This window comes from Aethalodelphis obliquidens, unplaced genomic scaffold, assembly GCF_003676395.1.
Source record: "Aethalodelphis obliquidens isolate GAN/ISIS:26980383/991018 unplaced genomic scaffold, ASM367639v1 scaffold18, whole genome shotgun sequence".
Classification (NCBI taxonomy): domain Eukaryota; kingdom Metazoa; phylum Chordata; class Mammalia; order Artiodactyla; family Delphinidae; genus Aethalodelphis; species Aethalodelphis obliquidens.
Window position 1 is genome coordinate 3,683,910 of NW_020837962.1, and position 16,101 is coordinate 3,700,010.

A 16,101-nucleotide genomic window follows, 5' to 3' on the forward strand; every position below is an offset into this window, starting at 1 on the left:
CTGCTTTCTTCTGACATAGTCACCTGAACGCGTAACAAAAATTTACAATTTCTAAATGAGGCAAATACCCAAAGCCAACTCACTGCCACCCATAATGGCAGAGTGTCAAGACACTTCACACAAAATTATAATGGCAGTAACACAAATGTCAAGACACTTCACACAAAATTATAATGGCAGTAACAACAGCTAACAATTTCTAGAAACTTACTAGCTGCCAGGCACTGTTCTAAGGGCTGCACGTGAACTAACTCACAACTCTAGGAAGTGAATATTATCACTACTCTCCCCATTTACATACAAGAACACTGAGGCACAAGCAAGTCAGGAACTTGCCCGCAGTACAACACGACCGGGAACTGGCAACACCAGGATTCAAACTCTGAGCTCCAAATCCCACGCTCACTCTGCTGCCCCACAGTTCGGGTTGCTCTTTCTAATTCAACAGGAAAACTCAGCATGTTCTGTAATTCCACATGGGAAGCAGCAGCATCTGTGGAGCACTAGCATATCTAGAGGTAACTTCCAGTGCCTGCTGGGCTCTTGGGCCATTCTTTCTAGAAGGCAAACTATTCAGAAGATACAAGACAGCCTCCCCACAGGGCAGACTGACTGATAGAATGAGGAATAATTTTAACGAAGCACAAGAACGGGTCGTCCTTAGGGGAAAACAAAGTAGGAGAACAAGGCCAACAGAATGGGACAAGGAGCCCATGCACTATGACTGCCACCACTTCCGCCAGTTTCTGAGGACAAAATCTGATGGGAAAAAACAGGCGCTGCCTGTCACTTCCCTTCCTGTCAATGTTGTTTTATACTTCACGTGGGGGCTGTTGCATCTTGCCGGGTAATCTCGCAAGACCAAAACCAAACAAATCTCTCAGGCACGCAAGCACTCACACACCCGGGCAGGCACACTCACACACGAGCATACTCACATTTGGGATTTTCACAGAATAGTACTGTATATCACGTAGGCCCATACCCAACAGCTGCGGTCCAGCCCACTTTTTCTTTCCTCAACGTCTGCTGTCCACAGACACCTCGGCCACTTCTGTCACTCGTGACGATATTTCTATTATTTACTTGTCTTGAGTCCGACTCACTTTTTCGACTTGTATAAACCTGTTTTAAAAGGAAAAACTCTATCGCAGTTGCAAATGTAAAGCCAACATTGTAGGCCCTCAACAGAGTAGCCCTAAAAGTAAATACCATCCAAATAAAGTATAAAATCCTGTCTCTGCTGCTGTCAGGGGAGGACTGTGCTTGAAACCTGTAAGCTCTGTTTACCGAGAGGCAGGGGGTGTTTGAGATACTGTTTTCAACTGTATGATACTACTATCCTGGTATGTCAACAAATGATCAAATATTGGCAATTTAATTTAATTCAGCTTAATATTAATACCAAACCAAGTCTTTCCCCCAATATCACTGCAATTTAAAAGGAACTGAAAGGAGAATAACTGAGCCACTGGGCAATTGAAAAGAATGTAATGCTGTGATATTGAACACTTAAAATAATGTTAAGTACCTGCAATGACACAAATCTCTCATTTGGGGAAACTCTGTGCTGGGAAAACAAGAAGGGATGTGGTAGAGAGTGAGGACCAAGCTGGGAAAATATGCAGTCTGTGCTCCAGCCCCATTCCACTGCCTAAAGGTATTTTCAAACCACACAGAACTGTCATGGGAAAGATTATAATATGGCAGTGACAGGGATAACTGCTGTGCATTTGGCCACCCTATATTCACTCCACCTTCATAACAGCACCCAGATTTCATTTTGGAGGGTTATTTCTTCCTTACTGGACACTGTCTTGGGGGGATGATGATGAACCCAAGTAGACAACGTCGCACTATGTAAGTCAACAGGGTCCCAGGAAGCTCCATCAGCCAATCCTTCTGCTGGTGGCCAGGAGGCAGCCACATGACCTGAGACTGGTCACTCAGGTGCCTCCTCCCTGGAACGCCAACCTTGGGCAGAATGAGAGCGAGTCAGAAAACAGCTGGTGTCCACTCCTGCAGCAGGGCCTTAACTGGACCATTCCTGCTAGGAGACCATTTAGTGGACCCTGCTTCCAGGTTAGGAGACTTCCAAAGCTGCTTTGACTCCTTCCTGTTTCCAAACCTGACCTGTCATCAATTCCATGATGACAATATCCTCACAATATCCTCAACTGGAGTAAATTTCTGTTGCCTCTTACCAAAGAGCCCTGGCAGATACACCAGTGCACCATCCTTTCCAAGGTTCCTACTGATATTCATCCAACCAGCTAGACTCACCAGCTGCAACCAGAAGCCAATCCCTCACAGTCCTGCCTAGAACTTTTCCTAAGATGGTAAATTTAAAATGGCATCCAGATTAGAAATGAAAAAGGAAAAGTAACAACTGATACTGCAGAAATACAAAGGATCATGAGAAATTACTACAGGCCACTCTATGCCAATAAAATGGACAACCTGGAAGAAATGGACAAATTCTTAGAAAGGCACAACCTTCCGAGACCAAACCAGGAAGAAATAGAAAATATAAACAGACCCATCACAAGCATTGAAATTGAGACTGTGATTAAAAATCTTCCAACAAACAAAAGCCCAGGACCAGATGGCTTCACCAGCGAATTCTATCAAACATTTAGAGAAGAGCTAACATCTATCCTTCTCAAATACAGCGAGGGAAGAACACTCCCAAACTCATTCTATGAGGCCCCCATCACCCTGATACCAAAACCACACAAGGATGTCACAAAGAAAGAAAACTACAGGCCAATATCACTGATGAGCATAGATGCAAAAATCTTCAACAGGGCTTCCCTGGTGGCACAGTGGTTGGGAGTCCACCTGCCGATGCAGGGGACACGGGTTCGTGCCCCGGTCCGGGAAGATCCCACATGCCACGGAGTAGCTGGGCCCGTGAGCCATGGCTGCTGAGCCTGCGCGTCCGGAGGCTGTGCTCCACAATGGGAGAGGCCGCAACGGTGAGAGGCCCGCGTACCGCAAAAAAAAAAAAAATCTTCAACAAAATACTAGCAAACAGAATCCAACAGCACATTAAAAGGATCATACACCATGATCAAGTGGGGTTTATCCCAGGAATGCAAGGATTCTTCAACATATGCAAATCAACCAATGTGATATACCATATTAACAAATTGTAGGAGAAAAACCATATGATCATCTCAATAGATGCACAAAAAGCTTTCGACAAAATTCAACACCCATTTATGATGGGTAGGCATAGAAAGTAAGCAGAGAGGGAACTTACCTCAACATAATAAAGACCATATATGACAAACCCACAGCCAACATTGTTCTCAATGGTGAAAAACTGAAACCATTTCCTCTAAGATCAGGAACAAGACAAGGTTGCCCATTCTCACCACTATTATTCAACATAGTTTTGGAAGTTTTAGCCACAGCAATCAGAGAAGAAAAAGAAATAAAAGGAATCCAAATCAGAAAAGAAGTAAAGCTGTCATTGTTTGCAAATGACATGATACTATACATAAAGAATCCTAAAGATGCTACCAGAAAACTACTAGAGCTAATCAATGAATTTGGTAAAGTAGCAGGATACAAAATTAATGCACACAAATCTCTTGCATTCCTATACACTAATGATGAAAAATCTGAAAGAGAAATTAAGGAAACATTTACCACTGCAACAAAATCTGAAAGAGAAATTCTGAAAGAGAAATTAAGGAAACATTTACCACTGCAACAAAAAGAATAAAATACCTAGAAATAAACCTACCTAAGGAGACAAAAGACCTGTATGCAGAAAACTATAAGACACTGATGAAAGAAATTAAAGATGATACAAACAGATGGAGAGATATACCATGTTCTTGGATTGGAAGAATCAACATTGTGAAAATGACTATACTAGCCAAAGCAATCTACAGATTCAATGCAATTCCTATCAAACTACCAATGGCATTTTTCACAGAACTAGAACAAAAAATTTCACAATTTGTATGGAAACACAAAAGACCCCCAATAGCCAAAGCAATCTTGAGAAACAAAAATGGAACTAGAGGAATCAGGCTCCCTGACTTCAAACTATACTACAAAGCTACAGTAATCAAGACAGTATGGTACTGGCACAAAAACAGAAATACAGATCAATGGAACAGGATAGAAAACCCAGGGATAAACCCACGCACATACGGTCACCTTATTTTTGATAAAGGAGGCAAGAATATACAATGGAGAAAAGACAGCTTCTTCAATAAGTGGTGCTTGGAAAACTGGACAGCTACATGTAAAAGAATGAAATTAGAAAATTCCCTAACACCATACACAAAAATAAACTCAAAATGGGCTTCCCTGGTGGCGCAGTGGTTGAGAGTCCGCCTGTCGATGCAGGAGACACGGGTTCGTGCCCCAGTCCGGGAAGATCCCACATGCCGCGGAGCGGCTGGGCCCGTGAGCCATGGCCGCTGAGCCAGACACTATAAAACTCTTAGAGGAAAACATAGGCAGAACACTCTATGACATAAATCACAGCAAGATCCTTTTTGACCCAACTCCTACAGAAATGGAAATAAAAATAAACAAATGAGACCTAATGAAACTTAAAAGCTTTTGCACAGCAAAGGAAACCATAAACAAGACCAAAAGACAACCCTCAGAATGGGAGAAGATATTTGCAAATGAAGCAACTGACAAAGGATTAATCTCCAAAATATACAAGCAGCTCATGCAGCTCAATAACAAAAAAACAAACAACCCAATCCAAAAATGGGCAGAAGACCTAAATAAACATTTCTCCAAAGAAGATATACAGATTGCCAACAAACACATGAAAGGATGCTCAACATCACTAATCATTAGAGAAATGCAAATCAAAACTACAATGAGGTATCACCTCACACCAGTTAGAATGGCCATCATCAAAAAATCTAGAAACAATAAATGCTGGAGAGGGTGTGGAGAAAAGGGAACCCTCTTGCACTGTTGGTGGGAATGTAAACTGATACAGCCACTATGGAGAACAGTATGGAGGTTCCTTAAAAAACTAAACATAGAATTACCATATGATCCAGCAATCCCTCCTGGGCATATACCCTGAGAAAACCATAATTCAAAAAGAGTCGCGTACCACCATGTTCATTGCAGCTCTATTTACAATAGCCAGGACATGGAAGCAACCTAAGTGTCCATTGACAGATGAATGGATAAAGAAGATGTGGCACATATATGCAATGGAATATTACTCAGCCACAAAAAGAAATGAAATTGAGTTATTTGTAGTGAGGCGGATGGACCTAGAGGCTGTCACACAGCATGAAGTAAATCAGAAAGAGAAAAACAAATACCGTATGCTAACACATATATATGGAATCTAAAAAAAAAAGGTTCTGAAGAACGTAGGGGCCGGACAGGAATAAAGATGCAGACGTAGAGAATGGACTTGAGGACATGGGGAGGGGGAAGGTTAAGCTGGATGAAGTGAGAGAGTGGCATGGACTTATATACACTACCAAATGTAAAACAAATACCTAGTGGGAAGCAGCTGCATAGCACAGGGAGATCAGCTCCGTTCTCTGTGATCACCTAGAGTTGTGGGATAGGGAGGGTGGGAGGGAGACGCAAGAGGAAGGAGATATGGGAACATATGTATATATATAGCTGATTCACTTTGTTATAAAGCAGAAACTAACACACCATTGTAAAGGAATTATACTGCAATAAAGATGTTAAAAAAAAAAAAAGAAAGAAAAAGGATATAACTCAGGAACAGCCAGATGGAAGAAAGGTATGGGAAAAGAGCACAGAGCTTCCAGGCCCTCTCCCAGCACACCACTCTCCTCGCACTTCCAAGTATTCACCGACCCAGATGCTCTCTGAACCCCATCCTCCTGGGTTTTTATGGAAGCTTCATTATATAGGCTTGATTAAATCATTGACCATCAGCAACTGAACTCCATCTCCAGCCCCTCTCCCCTCCCTAGTGGTGGTGAGATGGGACTGAAAGTTCCAACCCTCTAATCACGTGGTTGGTTCTCCTGGCAACCAGCCTCCAACTTCTGGTGTTTTCCAGAAATCACTACATTAACATAACAAAAGACACCTTTCTGGCTATCACCACTTCAGAAATTCCAGGGGTTTTAGGAGGTCAGTACCAGGAATGGGGCAAAGAACAATCATGTGTATTTCTTATTATAAGTCACAGTATCACAGTAGACCTAATTCTTGGGCTTAGAAAAGTTAGTGATGCAGCTGGAAAGGGGAAGCGCCAGATTCAGGCCTTGAGAGCCCATGAACCTTCACACCAGCCTGCCCAGGGCATCTGACAGCCCCCTGGATATGGCCCTCGGCATCGCACGTTGTGATCACTGCCTCACTGGACTATCTTCCCAGGTGGACACGAAGCCACCTGAGGGGTAGAAATCTGTCTGAAATATTTGGAAAGCCCCAGTATCTGTGACACCAAGTAGTCTGTGACTAACTGTTAAACAAATGAGTAATCCACTAAGTACTTACTAAGCACTTACTATGTGTCAGGCGCTGTGGACGTAGTGTGAGCAAAACAGGCTTCTCTCCAGCTGGTCATCCAGTGGAGCAGACAGATGTAATCGATTCATCACACAGACGTGTTGTAATGAGAAACAGAGGTTTATAGAATCTAACAGTACAGAGCAGGGGTCAGCAAAATACAGCCTGAGGCCAAATCCAGGCCTTAACAGAAAGAGTTTGCCAGTCCATGGTACAGAGCAAGGAAAACAGGTCCAGATGGCCAGGGCTGGAGAGGAGTGTGGAGGATTCATATCAGGGGTCTGGAAGGTTCCCCTGAAAAATTACTGAAAGGCTTTAAGAACAAAAAACAAAAAAAAACAGAAAGGCCAGGGCAGGGTGGCAGGAGCAAAGAGCCAGGGGAGAGGTATGGGGCCCTCCAGGCTGCTAAGGATGTGGGTCTTTTTCCCAAAGCAAAGAGAAGCCAGTGGAAGGTTTTCCATGGGGGAGTGACAGGTGGGAATCTGCGTTCTGCAGAACCCTCTCAATGCACAGGAGGCAGGACAAGAAGGAAGACGGTAGTGGGTCTACAGCAACTGTCCTGTGAGCCATGTGGTGACTGGGACAGGGCAATGGCTGCAGAGCTGGAGAGAAGCGAATGGATTTGAGATCCATTCTGGTGCCAGGCCGTTTGTCAGGGGTGAGGAGAGAGGTGACTTATCTTTCTTTTCAGACTTCACGACAGTTGTTTTAAAATATTCACTGACTTTCCCTCTTGAGGTTAAACTTTCTCACAGAATAAGGATGATGTGACCTTTCCTACGTGAAGGTGATGCCACCTTTAGCCAAACACATTGCAAGATGAGACCAAGACTCTGATATTGAGAAGGAACCCTCTAGGGGGGAGAAAACAAAAAAAATTTTTAAACCCAGCTTCAAAACCGATATAATCGCTAACGGTGATATAACATTGGAAGAATAGACTTTGGAGCCCAAGAAACTAGGGTCCAACCTCCAACTCTAACATTCCCGAGATGACTCACCTAGGCTGTCTGACTTGCCCTCTCTGAGCCTCTGTTTTCCTATCTGTAAAGAATTACACCGCTGCTTCTCCTGAGGCTGCACTGAGACTAAGAGTCGACACAAACAAAGGGCAGCTGGAACAGTAAGAGACAGTAACTATCATTATCATTATTAAGCAGGATATTCCTTTTAGCCGGAAACCAGTTACCATGGAAGGAATTAACTTTGTTAATTCTACTATAAAACACAATAGTTTACATAATAAAAGTCGTAATAGTAAGCTCTATTATATAACAACATGTTAACCTAACATTCAGAAATGGGTTCTCTCTCTCAGGAAATGAAAAGAATTATTATGAAGAAAAGTGATAAAGAACTCCTGACTACATACACCCACACACGCACACACCCATACACACACACATGCACGCACACACTCGCACATACACACCTCCTGGTTCAGGAGATCTAGGATGGGCTACAGAATTGCATGATTAATTAATAAGCCTCTCATTCTCACACAGGTGGACCTTGGGTTCCAAAATGAGAACCCCTGTGCTGACGGAGGCCAGGCCCCATAGTAGGCTCTCAGCAAGAACTGAAGCAAAAATTCAGTTTAATGATCTAATGCCACAAACATACAGAGAACCTAATGTGTGATGGGCACAGAATGTCTGTGCAAAACACTGAGAAAGAAAAAAATAGAGAAGCTGCCCCTCTGCCCTCCAAGCTCACAACCTCTTTAAACACTTGACCAGGGACTTCCCCAGTGGTGCAGTAGTTAAGAATCTGCCTTCCAATGCAGGGGACTCGGGTTCGATCCCTGGTCGGGGAAATAAGATCCTACATGCCACGGGGCTTCCCTGGTGGTGCAGTGGTTAAGAATCTGCCTTCCAATGCAGGGGACTCGGGTTCAATCCCTGGTCGGGTAAATAAGATCCCACATGCCACGGGGCAACTAAGCCCACGTGCTGCAATTACTGAGCCTGCGCACCCTAGAGCCCGTGCGCCACAACTAGGTAGCCTGTGTGCCACAACTACTGAACCCATGCACCCTGGAGCCCACAAACCACAACAAAGAGCTCACGCGCCACAATGAAAGCTCCCACATGCTGCAACGAAGATCCCACGTGCCGCAACGAAGATCCCACATGCTGCAACTAAGACCCGAGGCAGCCAAATAAATATTTAAAAATTAAAAAACACTTGACCATGTGCGGTACAAAGCCACGCACACACTCAACCAGACAACGAATCTCCCTGAGCACCTTCTAGGTGCTTCTAGGCACTGGGGATACACCCGCGAACAAGACAGCCAAACATCCCTGCCCGCTGTTATGGTATGGGCGACAGAAAGAAACAAAATTAAAAAGCATAGTGGACAGTTGTTAGTTGATGTTATGGAGAAAAACTGAGAAAGAAGAAGCAGAGAGTGTAAGGGTGGGGAATAGAACTGTAAATCTGCAACAGTTTCAAATAGTCCCCATAGCTCGATTAAAATGTAGCACTACACACGCTGCTCATGGCTGGTAAAGCGTCACAAAGAGAAAGGTTCTGGAAGGACAGAGAAGGGAACTGGCTGGGCTGGGTGGGTCAGGGTCAGAGGGTGGGGAACACCTGCAGTCTCCAGGATGAGGTGAATGCTGAGCAAGTGAGTTCCCTTCCCTCCCCTTCCTTTGCGGGAATGTTCCTCCTGCCCCTCCAAGGCTGCAGAGCATGAATTACCCCTGAACGACTTCACTGGGCATTTCCAGCAAATGCCTGTGTCTCTTACCTTTCATTTGCTTCTCCTCCTAGGCGGTGTTATAAGCTTATGCAGTCATGTCAGGTCATGAAGGGTCATGAAGGTCAATGGCCATTTTTAGGACTTTTTTTTTTAATTATAGAAGGGACACACGATCACAGTATAAAATATGAAAAAAATGTCAGAAAGTATAAAGATTCCCAAGTCTTAACCTCAACATGACCTCTATTCACATTTTTATTTTTACTAAATACATTATTTTTAAATCACTACATTTGTATTTTTCTGCTTAAAACAAATTCTGTATGGACATCAACGTAATGGCTATATAACACTCCATTCTACCGATGCACTGTAGTTTATTCACCATTTCCCAATTGTTGAGCATTCAGATTTCTGAGTTTTCATCATTATTAAATTACCGTGAAAATAACTTCATGCGGAAAGTCATTTCAAGGAATTCACTCAGAGTAGGTTCCTAGAAGGAGGATGACAGGAAGCTGGAAATACTTTAGACAAGTAGTCACTGCAGAGATGATCTACAGATCCCCCAAATGCAATCACTGCACCACCTGGCTGCAGCGGCAGACTATAGAAGCTGGTCAATCTCTGGCCACCTTTTTGGTCTTTGATGGTAAAGGGTTTCAGAAGCTACACATTTACCTGCTGTCGGAATCTGAGGCGATCTCCTTTCTCCCTCCAAAGCGGATCTGGCACTGCACGGAAAAAGAAGCTGCTGAGATCAGCTGTTGGGATGGGACATACAAAACCTCCCCCACAGGCCTTCAGGGTCAAGAGGGACACAAGGCCAGGAACTCTGGGTGCCAAGTCAGGGTGTCCCCACGCCCTGGGTGTCAGCCCAAGACCTAAGACGGCGGGCACCCCAGCCTTCCAGCCACCACTTGAAGGAAGCCCTTATCTCCAGCTTGCAGAGGAGTGAGCCTTGTGCAAAGACAACGCTGAGAGGAAAACAGAAGCACACGGCTTCCTGCAGATTATCTAGGAAGCTTCTTCTATCTGTCAGCAGCTGACTGTCAATAACACAGAGCTCTTAACAGGCAGCAATAAAAAATTCCACAAATCTGTGAAGATGGGTCCCTTCTGACAGGGCCCAAAGTTGTTACGGCTGGCTATAAAGTTATGACAGCATAAATCAAGCTTCAAACAAGTCATCTGGTTGTGCTGAACCACAATTCACCCAGGGAGGGTGGAAACAAAAGCAAACTGTTCTTTTTTTTTTTTAACTGTGCTGAAATATAGACAATATAAAATGTACCGTTTTAACCATTTTTAGTTATGCAATTCAATTCACTTCACAATACTGTGCAACCATCACCCCTCTCCACTACTCCTTCAAAAGTGTAGAATCGCCACTGTGGTAGCACGTTCGCAAGATTCCTTATTATCGTGTGTGTGTGTGTGTGTGTAGACATTTAAATGATACTTTTGTCAAAACTCATGGAACTGCACACTTAAATTTGGTATATTTTATTGTATGCAAATTACACCACAATAAAGTTGATTTTTAAAAGGCATATATACAACACTTTCACCCCCAAAATAATAATAGCAGCTCTAGGCAGAAGATCCAAGTTATTTCTGTTTAACTGCTACATTTGACGTGGCTTGACTTAACTCTTCATCTTCTTATTTTACTTTCCATTTCTGGAGCAAAGAAAGAAGAAACTAATAATGTGGGTTGTGCATTTATTGTGGAACAGGCGCTGGCCATGGCCCTTTACCCACTTTAACAAATGCAATTCCATCAACAGCCCTATAGAGATCGGTAACCCAATTAAAGAGAAGGATGCTCAGAGAGGCTGGATGAGTTGCCCCAGCACACACAGCTGTGAAGAGATGAAGCTGGCCTTCAACCTCAGCTACACCTGAATCTGTGTCCTTCCCACCATACCTGGACGCCTCGAGGCTTGGGCAGATGCTAAATTCTCTGGACTCATATCGACACTTAACAGACACTTCCATTAAAGTACATATTTATCTCCCTATATCGTGATTACACGCAGATAATCGCCAGTCGCCCCTTCCAAAATGTGAATTCCTAGGGCTGGATCCTAGCTCTGCTGCTTATTAACTATGACGTCGGCAGCAAGTTATCAGACCTGAGCTTCAGTTCTTCAGTTTCTTCATCTGTAAAATGGCAATATTTGCAAGAACTACCTCACGGGGTGGTTGGAAGGATTAGATGTAAAGCACTTAGCAGAGAATCAGGCACGCGATGAATGTGCAAGAAATGATGCCTGTCTGGTAGCTGCAAGCAAGCGAAGTGACGCCAGCCTCGTGTCAAAGCTCGCTTCCACGCCCAGCCAAGAGCCAGGCATCGAAAATAGCATCAGCCGAAGCAAGCAGAGCCCACCCGCGGGATCCACACAGTCCTGAGCACAGCCTCACTTCTGTTCTTGTGCTCACGGGGTCCTAACTCCAACCGCGACTGCAGCACCCTTAGGAGTTGCCCTAAAACACAACTGCTTGGAAATGAGGCTTGAAACCCACTCAATGCCCTTCTCAAGGGGACATCTGTGAAGGATGGGGCGGGTCCTCCAGGGGTCTCCAGGAAGTCAGGACGCAGGAGCTCCTTTGTCCCTACCACTGATCACTATCATTTGCTGGGGAAAATGATTGGCCTCACCGTTCCCAGATACAAAGCCGGAGGAAGTCTGTGTAGATAGAAGGGCGGAAATGACTTCTTCATTGATCATCTGACACTATGACCTGACCACAAAGTCAAACGTCAGCTTTCTTCTTACCTGTTTCACTGCATCCAGCAGTCGCTCCAGCAGAAATTGTCTTTTCATGTCATTGTTCTGTGATCCTAAAATGCAATGAGGCTTAATTAGTTTTGTTTGACATTCGCTTTCTGTTAAGACCCTCTGACACGTAGTGTACGGCTGTGCCCAAGTGGCATCAGCCTTCTCTTTAGTAAAGTCAATAACAAGACCAGGTATCAATAATCTACATCATTACAATGAAGTTGGACCACTTTCCTGTTACTGCAACTCAGGAAAGCAGCTAAACTGTGTTCCCCAAATTTGGATGATGTTACTGGAATTGTCTAACTCAGGGTTTCTCGACCTTGGTGTCACTGACATTTGGACCAGATAATTCTCTGTGGCTGCCCTGTGAATTGTTAAGATGTCTGTCAGCATCTCTGGCCTCTACCCACTAGACACCATTAGCGTGTGCACACACAGACACAGACACACACACACACACCCTAGCTGTGGCAACAAAAATGTCTCCAGATACTGCCAAATGTCCTCTGGGGAACACAATTGCCCCCAGTTGAGAACCAATAGTCTAACTTAAAATGTAAGTTTCCTAGTACTGCAGGCACTGCTTGTTGGCTGACCTCACCATCATCTCCAATATTATTTTTCCATGAAAAACCTAATTACTCCTGTTCTCAGCCTCTCTTGTAAGGCTGCCCGTAAGAAGTTCTAGCTAATGACACGTAAGCAGAGAGCACTGGGAGGGATCTGGGGAAATTATGCCATCCTTATAAAAGAACAGATGTTAAGGGCTTCGTTCCTTCTTCCATCCTTCATGCCTTAATCATAAACACATCGGGTGGAGCCAGAGCAGCATCTTGCTACCTTGAGGCAACAAGCCTGCAGCGAAGGCCAAGAGAATCACAGAGACACCAGCCCCGATGTCATTTTGCTGCTGAACCAATACTAGAAATCTCATACTTCTCACACAACAAACAGTTCCGTTTGTTCAAGCATTGTACATTGATTGGGCTGTTACTTACAGCCAAAAGCATTCTCAACTGATACACATGGCATACACCAAACTCCCATTTAAGAGGGTGTGGGGCAAGGACACTTCAAAGCCCCAGGCAGACCACTGTCAGAACCACATATGATGCTCCACAAGAGATCCAGTGACTCCAATCAACAGAGCCACAGCTACATATTGTGATGCACCAGACACAGAACACAACTGTTTCAAAGGAGACCCAAATTTAGAGTTTGTACAAGGGCAGATGCTCCACACTGCAGGCCTTGAATTGCCACTGAGCTGCTTCTCTCTTGGGCAACTCAGCCTGGGCTTCACCAGGGAGTACCAGCAGGGCATCACCTTAGAGATGGTCAGTGATTCATGAAAGTCACGCCAGGGCCACCCGGTTGCTAACAATTGTAACCGTGTGGTGAGCACTTCCTGCATGCCAGGCACAAAACTGAGTCCTCTGAATGCATTGTGCCCTGTAATTTTCACGACCACCCTACCAGCCAGGTAGTAGGATCCCTGAGTCGCAGATGGGGAAACTGAAGCTCAGAGAAGACAAGCAATTACATGCATTGACCCACTCGGTAATTATTTAACTTCTACTGTGTGCCAGGCAATGTTCTACGTGCTGGGGACACAGGAGTTAAATGGTATAAAAGAACCATCTTCTCATGGAGTGAAAATTCTCTTAGGAAGAAACAAATAGCTCCTAAGTAAACTAATAAAGATGATGTTAGAGAGTCATACTAGAAAGAAAAACAAAATGGGGTGATGGGACAGGGAGGAAGCAAGAGGGCCACGTCAGCCAGGGCAGTCAGGGAAGGCCTCTCTGCACACGTAGTATCTGAGCTGAGCCCTTTGTAACAAGAAGGAGCAGCCATGGAAAGATATGGAAGACCAGCATTCCAGGCAGAGCAAACGGCCAGGGAAGAGAGGAAAGAACAGTTTGGCTTCTGGTCTTCCAGGACCCAAAGGAAGCCTCTTATGACTTGAGCAAAAAGCAGAAAAGGGGAAAAAGAAAAGAAAAGGGGAAGCAAAGACAGACAGGCAGGGGCCAGTAACAAAGGTCTTGTAGACCATGATAATGGGTTTAGGTTTTGTTCTGTATTTGAATACTAATAGTTGGAACCGCTGGACATCCCTGGTGGTACAGTGGTTATGAATCCACCTGCCCATGCAGGGGACACCGGTTCAAGCCCTGGTCCGGGAAGATCCCACACTGCGGAGCAACTAAGCCCGTGTGCCTGCGCTCTACTGAGCCTGCGCTCTAGATCTGCAAGCCACAACTACTGAGCCCGCATGCTGCAACTACTGAAGCCTGCGAGCCTAGAGCCCGTGCTCTGCAACAAGAGAAGCCACCGCAATGAGAAGCCAACACACCGCAATGAAGAGTAGCCCCCGCTCACCGCAACTAGAGAAAGCCTGCGCACAGCAATGAAGACCCAATGCCGCCAAAAATTAGTTAATTAATTAATTTTTTAAAAAAACACATCAAAAAAAATAGGTGGAATGGTGACCCCGACTGGAGATCGTGCCCCTCAAGCGTTGTTAGGACTACCACACGGGCTCCTGCCTCACCCCAGGCCCGGAGATCAAACCAGTCAGTCGACTCTCCATGGACACACAGTAATACATCTGACTTCCCAAACTCTGCCACTGCTATTTTTTCTGGAAGAGGTCTTGAGAAAGGATAGCTCACGCATCCTTCCCACCAGACCAGAGGCCATCTTGAAGCGTCATTCAGGATGGCTAGAGACCCCACCGACCCTAGGCCCTCAAACATTGCTCTTGACACCTGTGTCTATCAAAACACCCTGCTCTTCGTTTAGCAGAAGGTCTAGTTTCAGCTCTTCTCTAACACCAGAATTGGGAAGTCAGGCTTGCTTTCCTCCTTTTTCCAAGTACTGCACCCAACAACTCTACTTGCCCTTGGGCAACGCCAACTGGAAACTTGACAAGGTTTTCCCCCTGAAGTGCTTTTGCTATTCTTTCTGATCATAAAAGTAATTCATGTGATAGAACTATCATATAACCCAGCATTTCTGGGTATATACACAAAAGAATTGAAAACAGGGTCTTGAAGAGATATGTGTATGCTTATGTTCACAGCAGCATTATTCTCAGTAGCTAAAATGTGGAAGCAACCCAAGTGTACACTGACAGATGAATGGATAAGCAAAATATGTATGCATATACATACAATAGATATGATTCAGCCTTAAAAAGGAAGGAAACTCTGCAATATGCTACAACACAGATGAGCCTTAAGGACCTTACGCTAAGTGAAACACACCAGACACAAAGAGATAAATACCACATGATTCCACTTATATGAGGTACTAAGAGCAATCAAAATCATAGAGAAAGAAAGTAGAATGGTGGCTGTCAGGGGGAGGGGAGGGGAGAGAATGGGGGTTAGGGTTTCATAGCTACACATCTGCAGTTTAACAAGATGAAAAGAGTCATGGGGACGGATGGTGGGGATGCTGCACAGCAATGTGAAGGTATTTAACACCACCAAACTGTACACTTAAAAATGGTTAAGATGGCAAACTTTATGTTACGTGTATTTTACCACAATTTAAAACAAAAGAGTAATTCATGTGAAAAAATACAATAATAACAAGTCAGGGGGAAATAAACAAAGAAAATAAAAATCTCCATCATCTCACTACTGATAATTGTTAGCGCAGTGATTCTCACGCTTTCACAGGCACACGAATCTCCAAGCAGGTTCTAATTCAGAAGGGCTGGGCGGGGCCTGGGATTCGGTATCTCTCACAAGGTCCCAGATGCTGCTGCTGCTGCTGGTGCCTGACCCACCGTGAAGAGCAAGGATACAGCAGCTACCCCTAGTGCTATGCAGATCTCTGTGATGGAATTGTTCCACTGCTTTCTCTAGAAAGGTCAGCAGCTTCCTCTGCCTCACCCTGCAAAGCCTCTCCACCGTGGGAAGAAAGCCTGTTCTCTAGAGAGAAACAGCCTGAGGTTGTGCAGGTCTCGGCCCACCACACACCCACCCTCGCTGACGCGATCTCTCCCCAGACAAGAAGTGCACTTGGGGCTTCCCTGGTGGCGCAGCGGTTAAGAATCCGCCTGCCAATGCAGGGGACACGGGTTCGAGCCCT

The 16,101-nt window shown here is 44.8% G+C and overlaps 1 protein-coding gene across 5 annotated transcripts in view; it reads right to left on the reverse strand.

The window, feature by feature from the left end:
- Positions 1 to 16,101, reverse strand: part of SNX29 (sorting nexin 29) — a 545,670-nt gene that overhangs the window by 515,925 nt on the left and 13,644 nt on the right. For 4 of the 5 annotated variants that reach the window (XM_027117362.1, XM_027117360.1, XM_027117361.1 and 1 more), the window contains exons 2-3: positions 11,992 to 12,056; positions 9,890 to 9,942 (exon numbers count right to left, since the gene is read on the reverse strand). In XM_027117362.1, coding sequence (XP_026973163.1) covers positions 9,890 to 9,942; positions 11,992 to 12,056 — 118 coding nt within the window. Of the gene's footprint in view, positions 1 to 9,889; positions 9,943 to 11,991; positions 12,057 to 16,101 lie in introns of those variants that run through there. The other variant, XM_027117365.1, reaches the window with a different exon arrangement.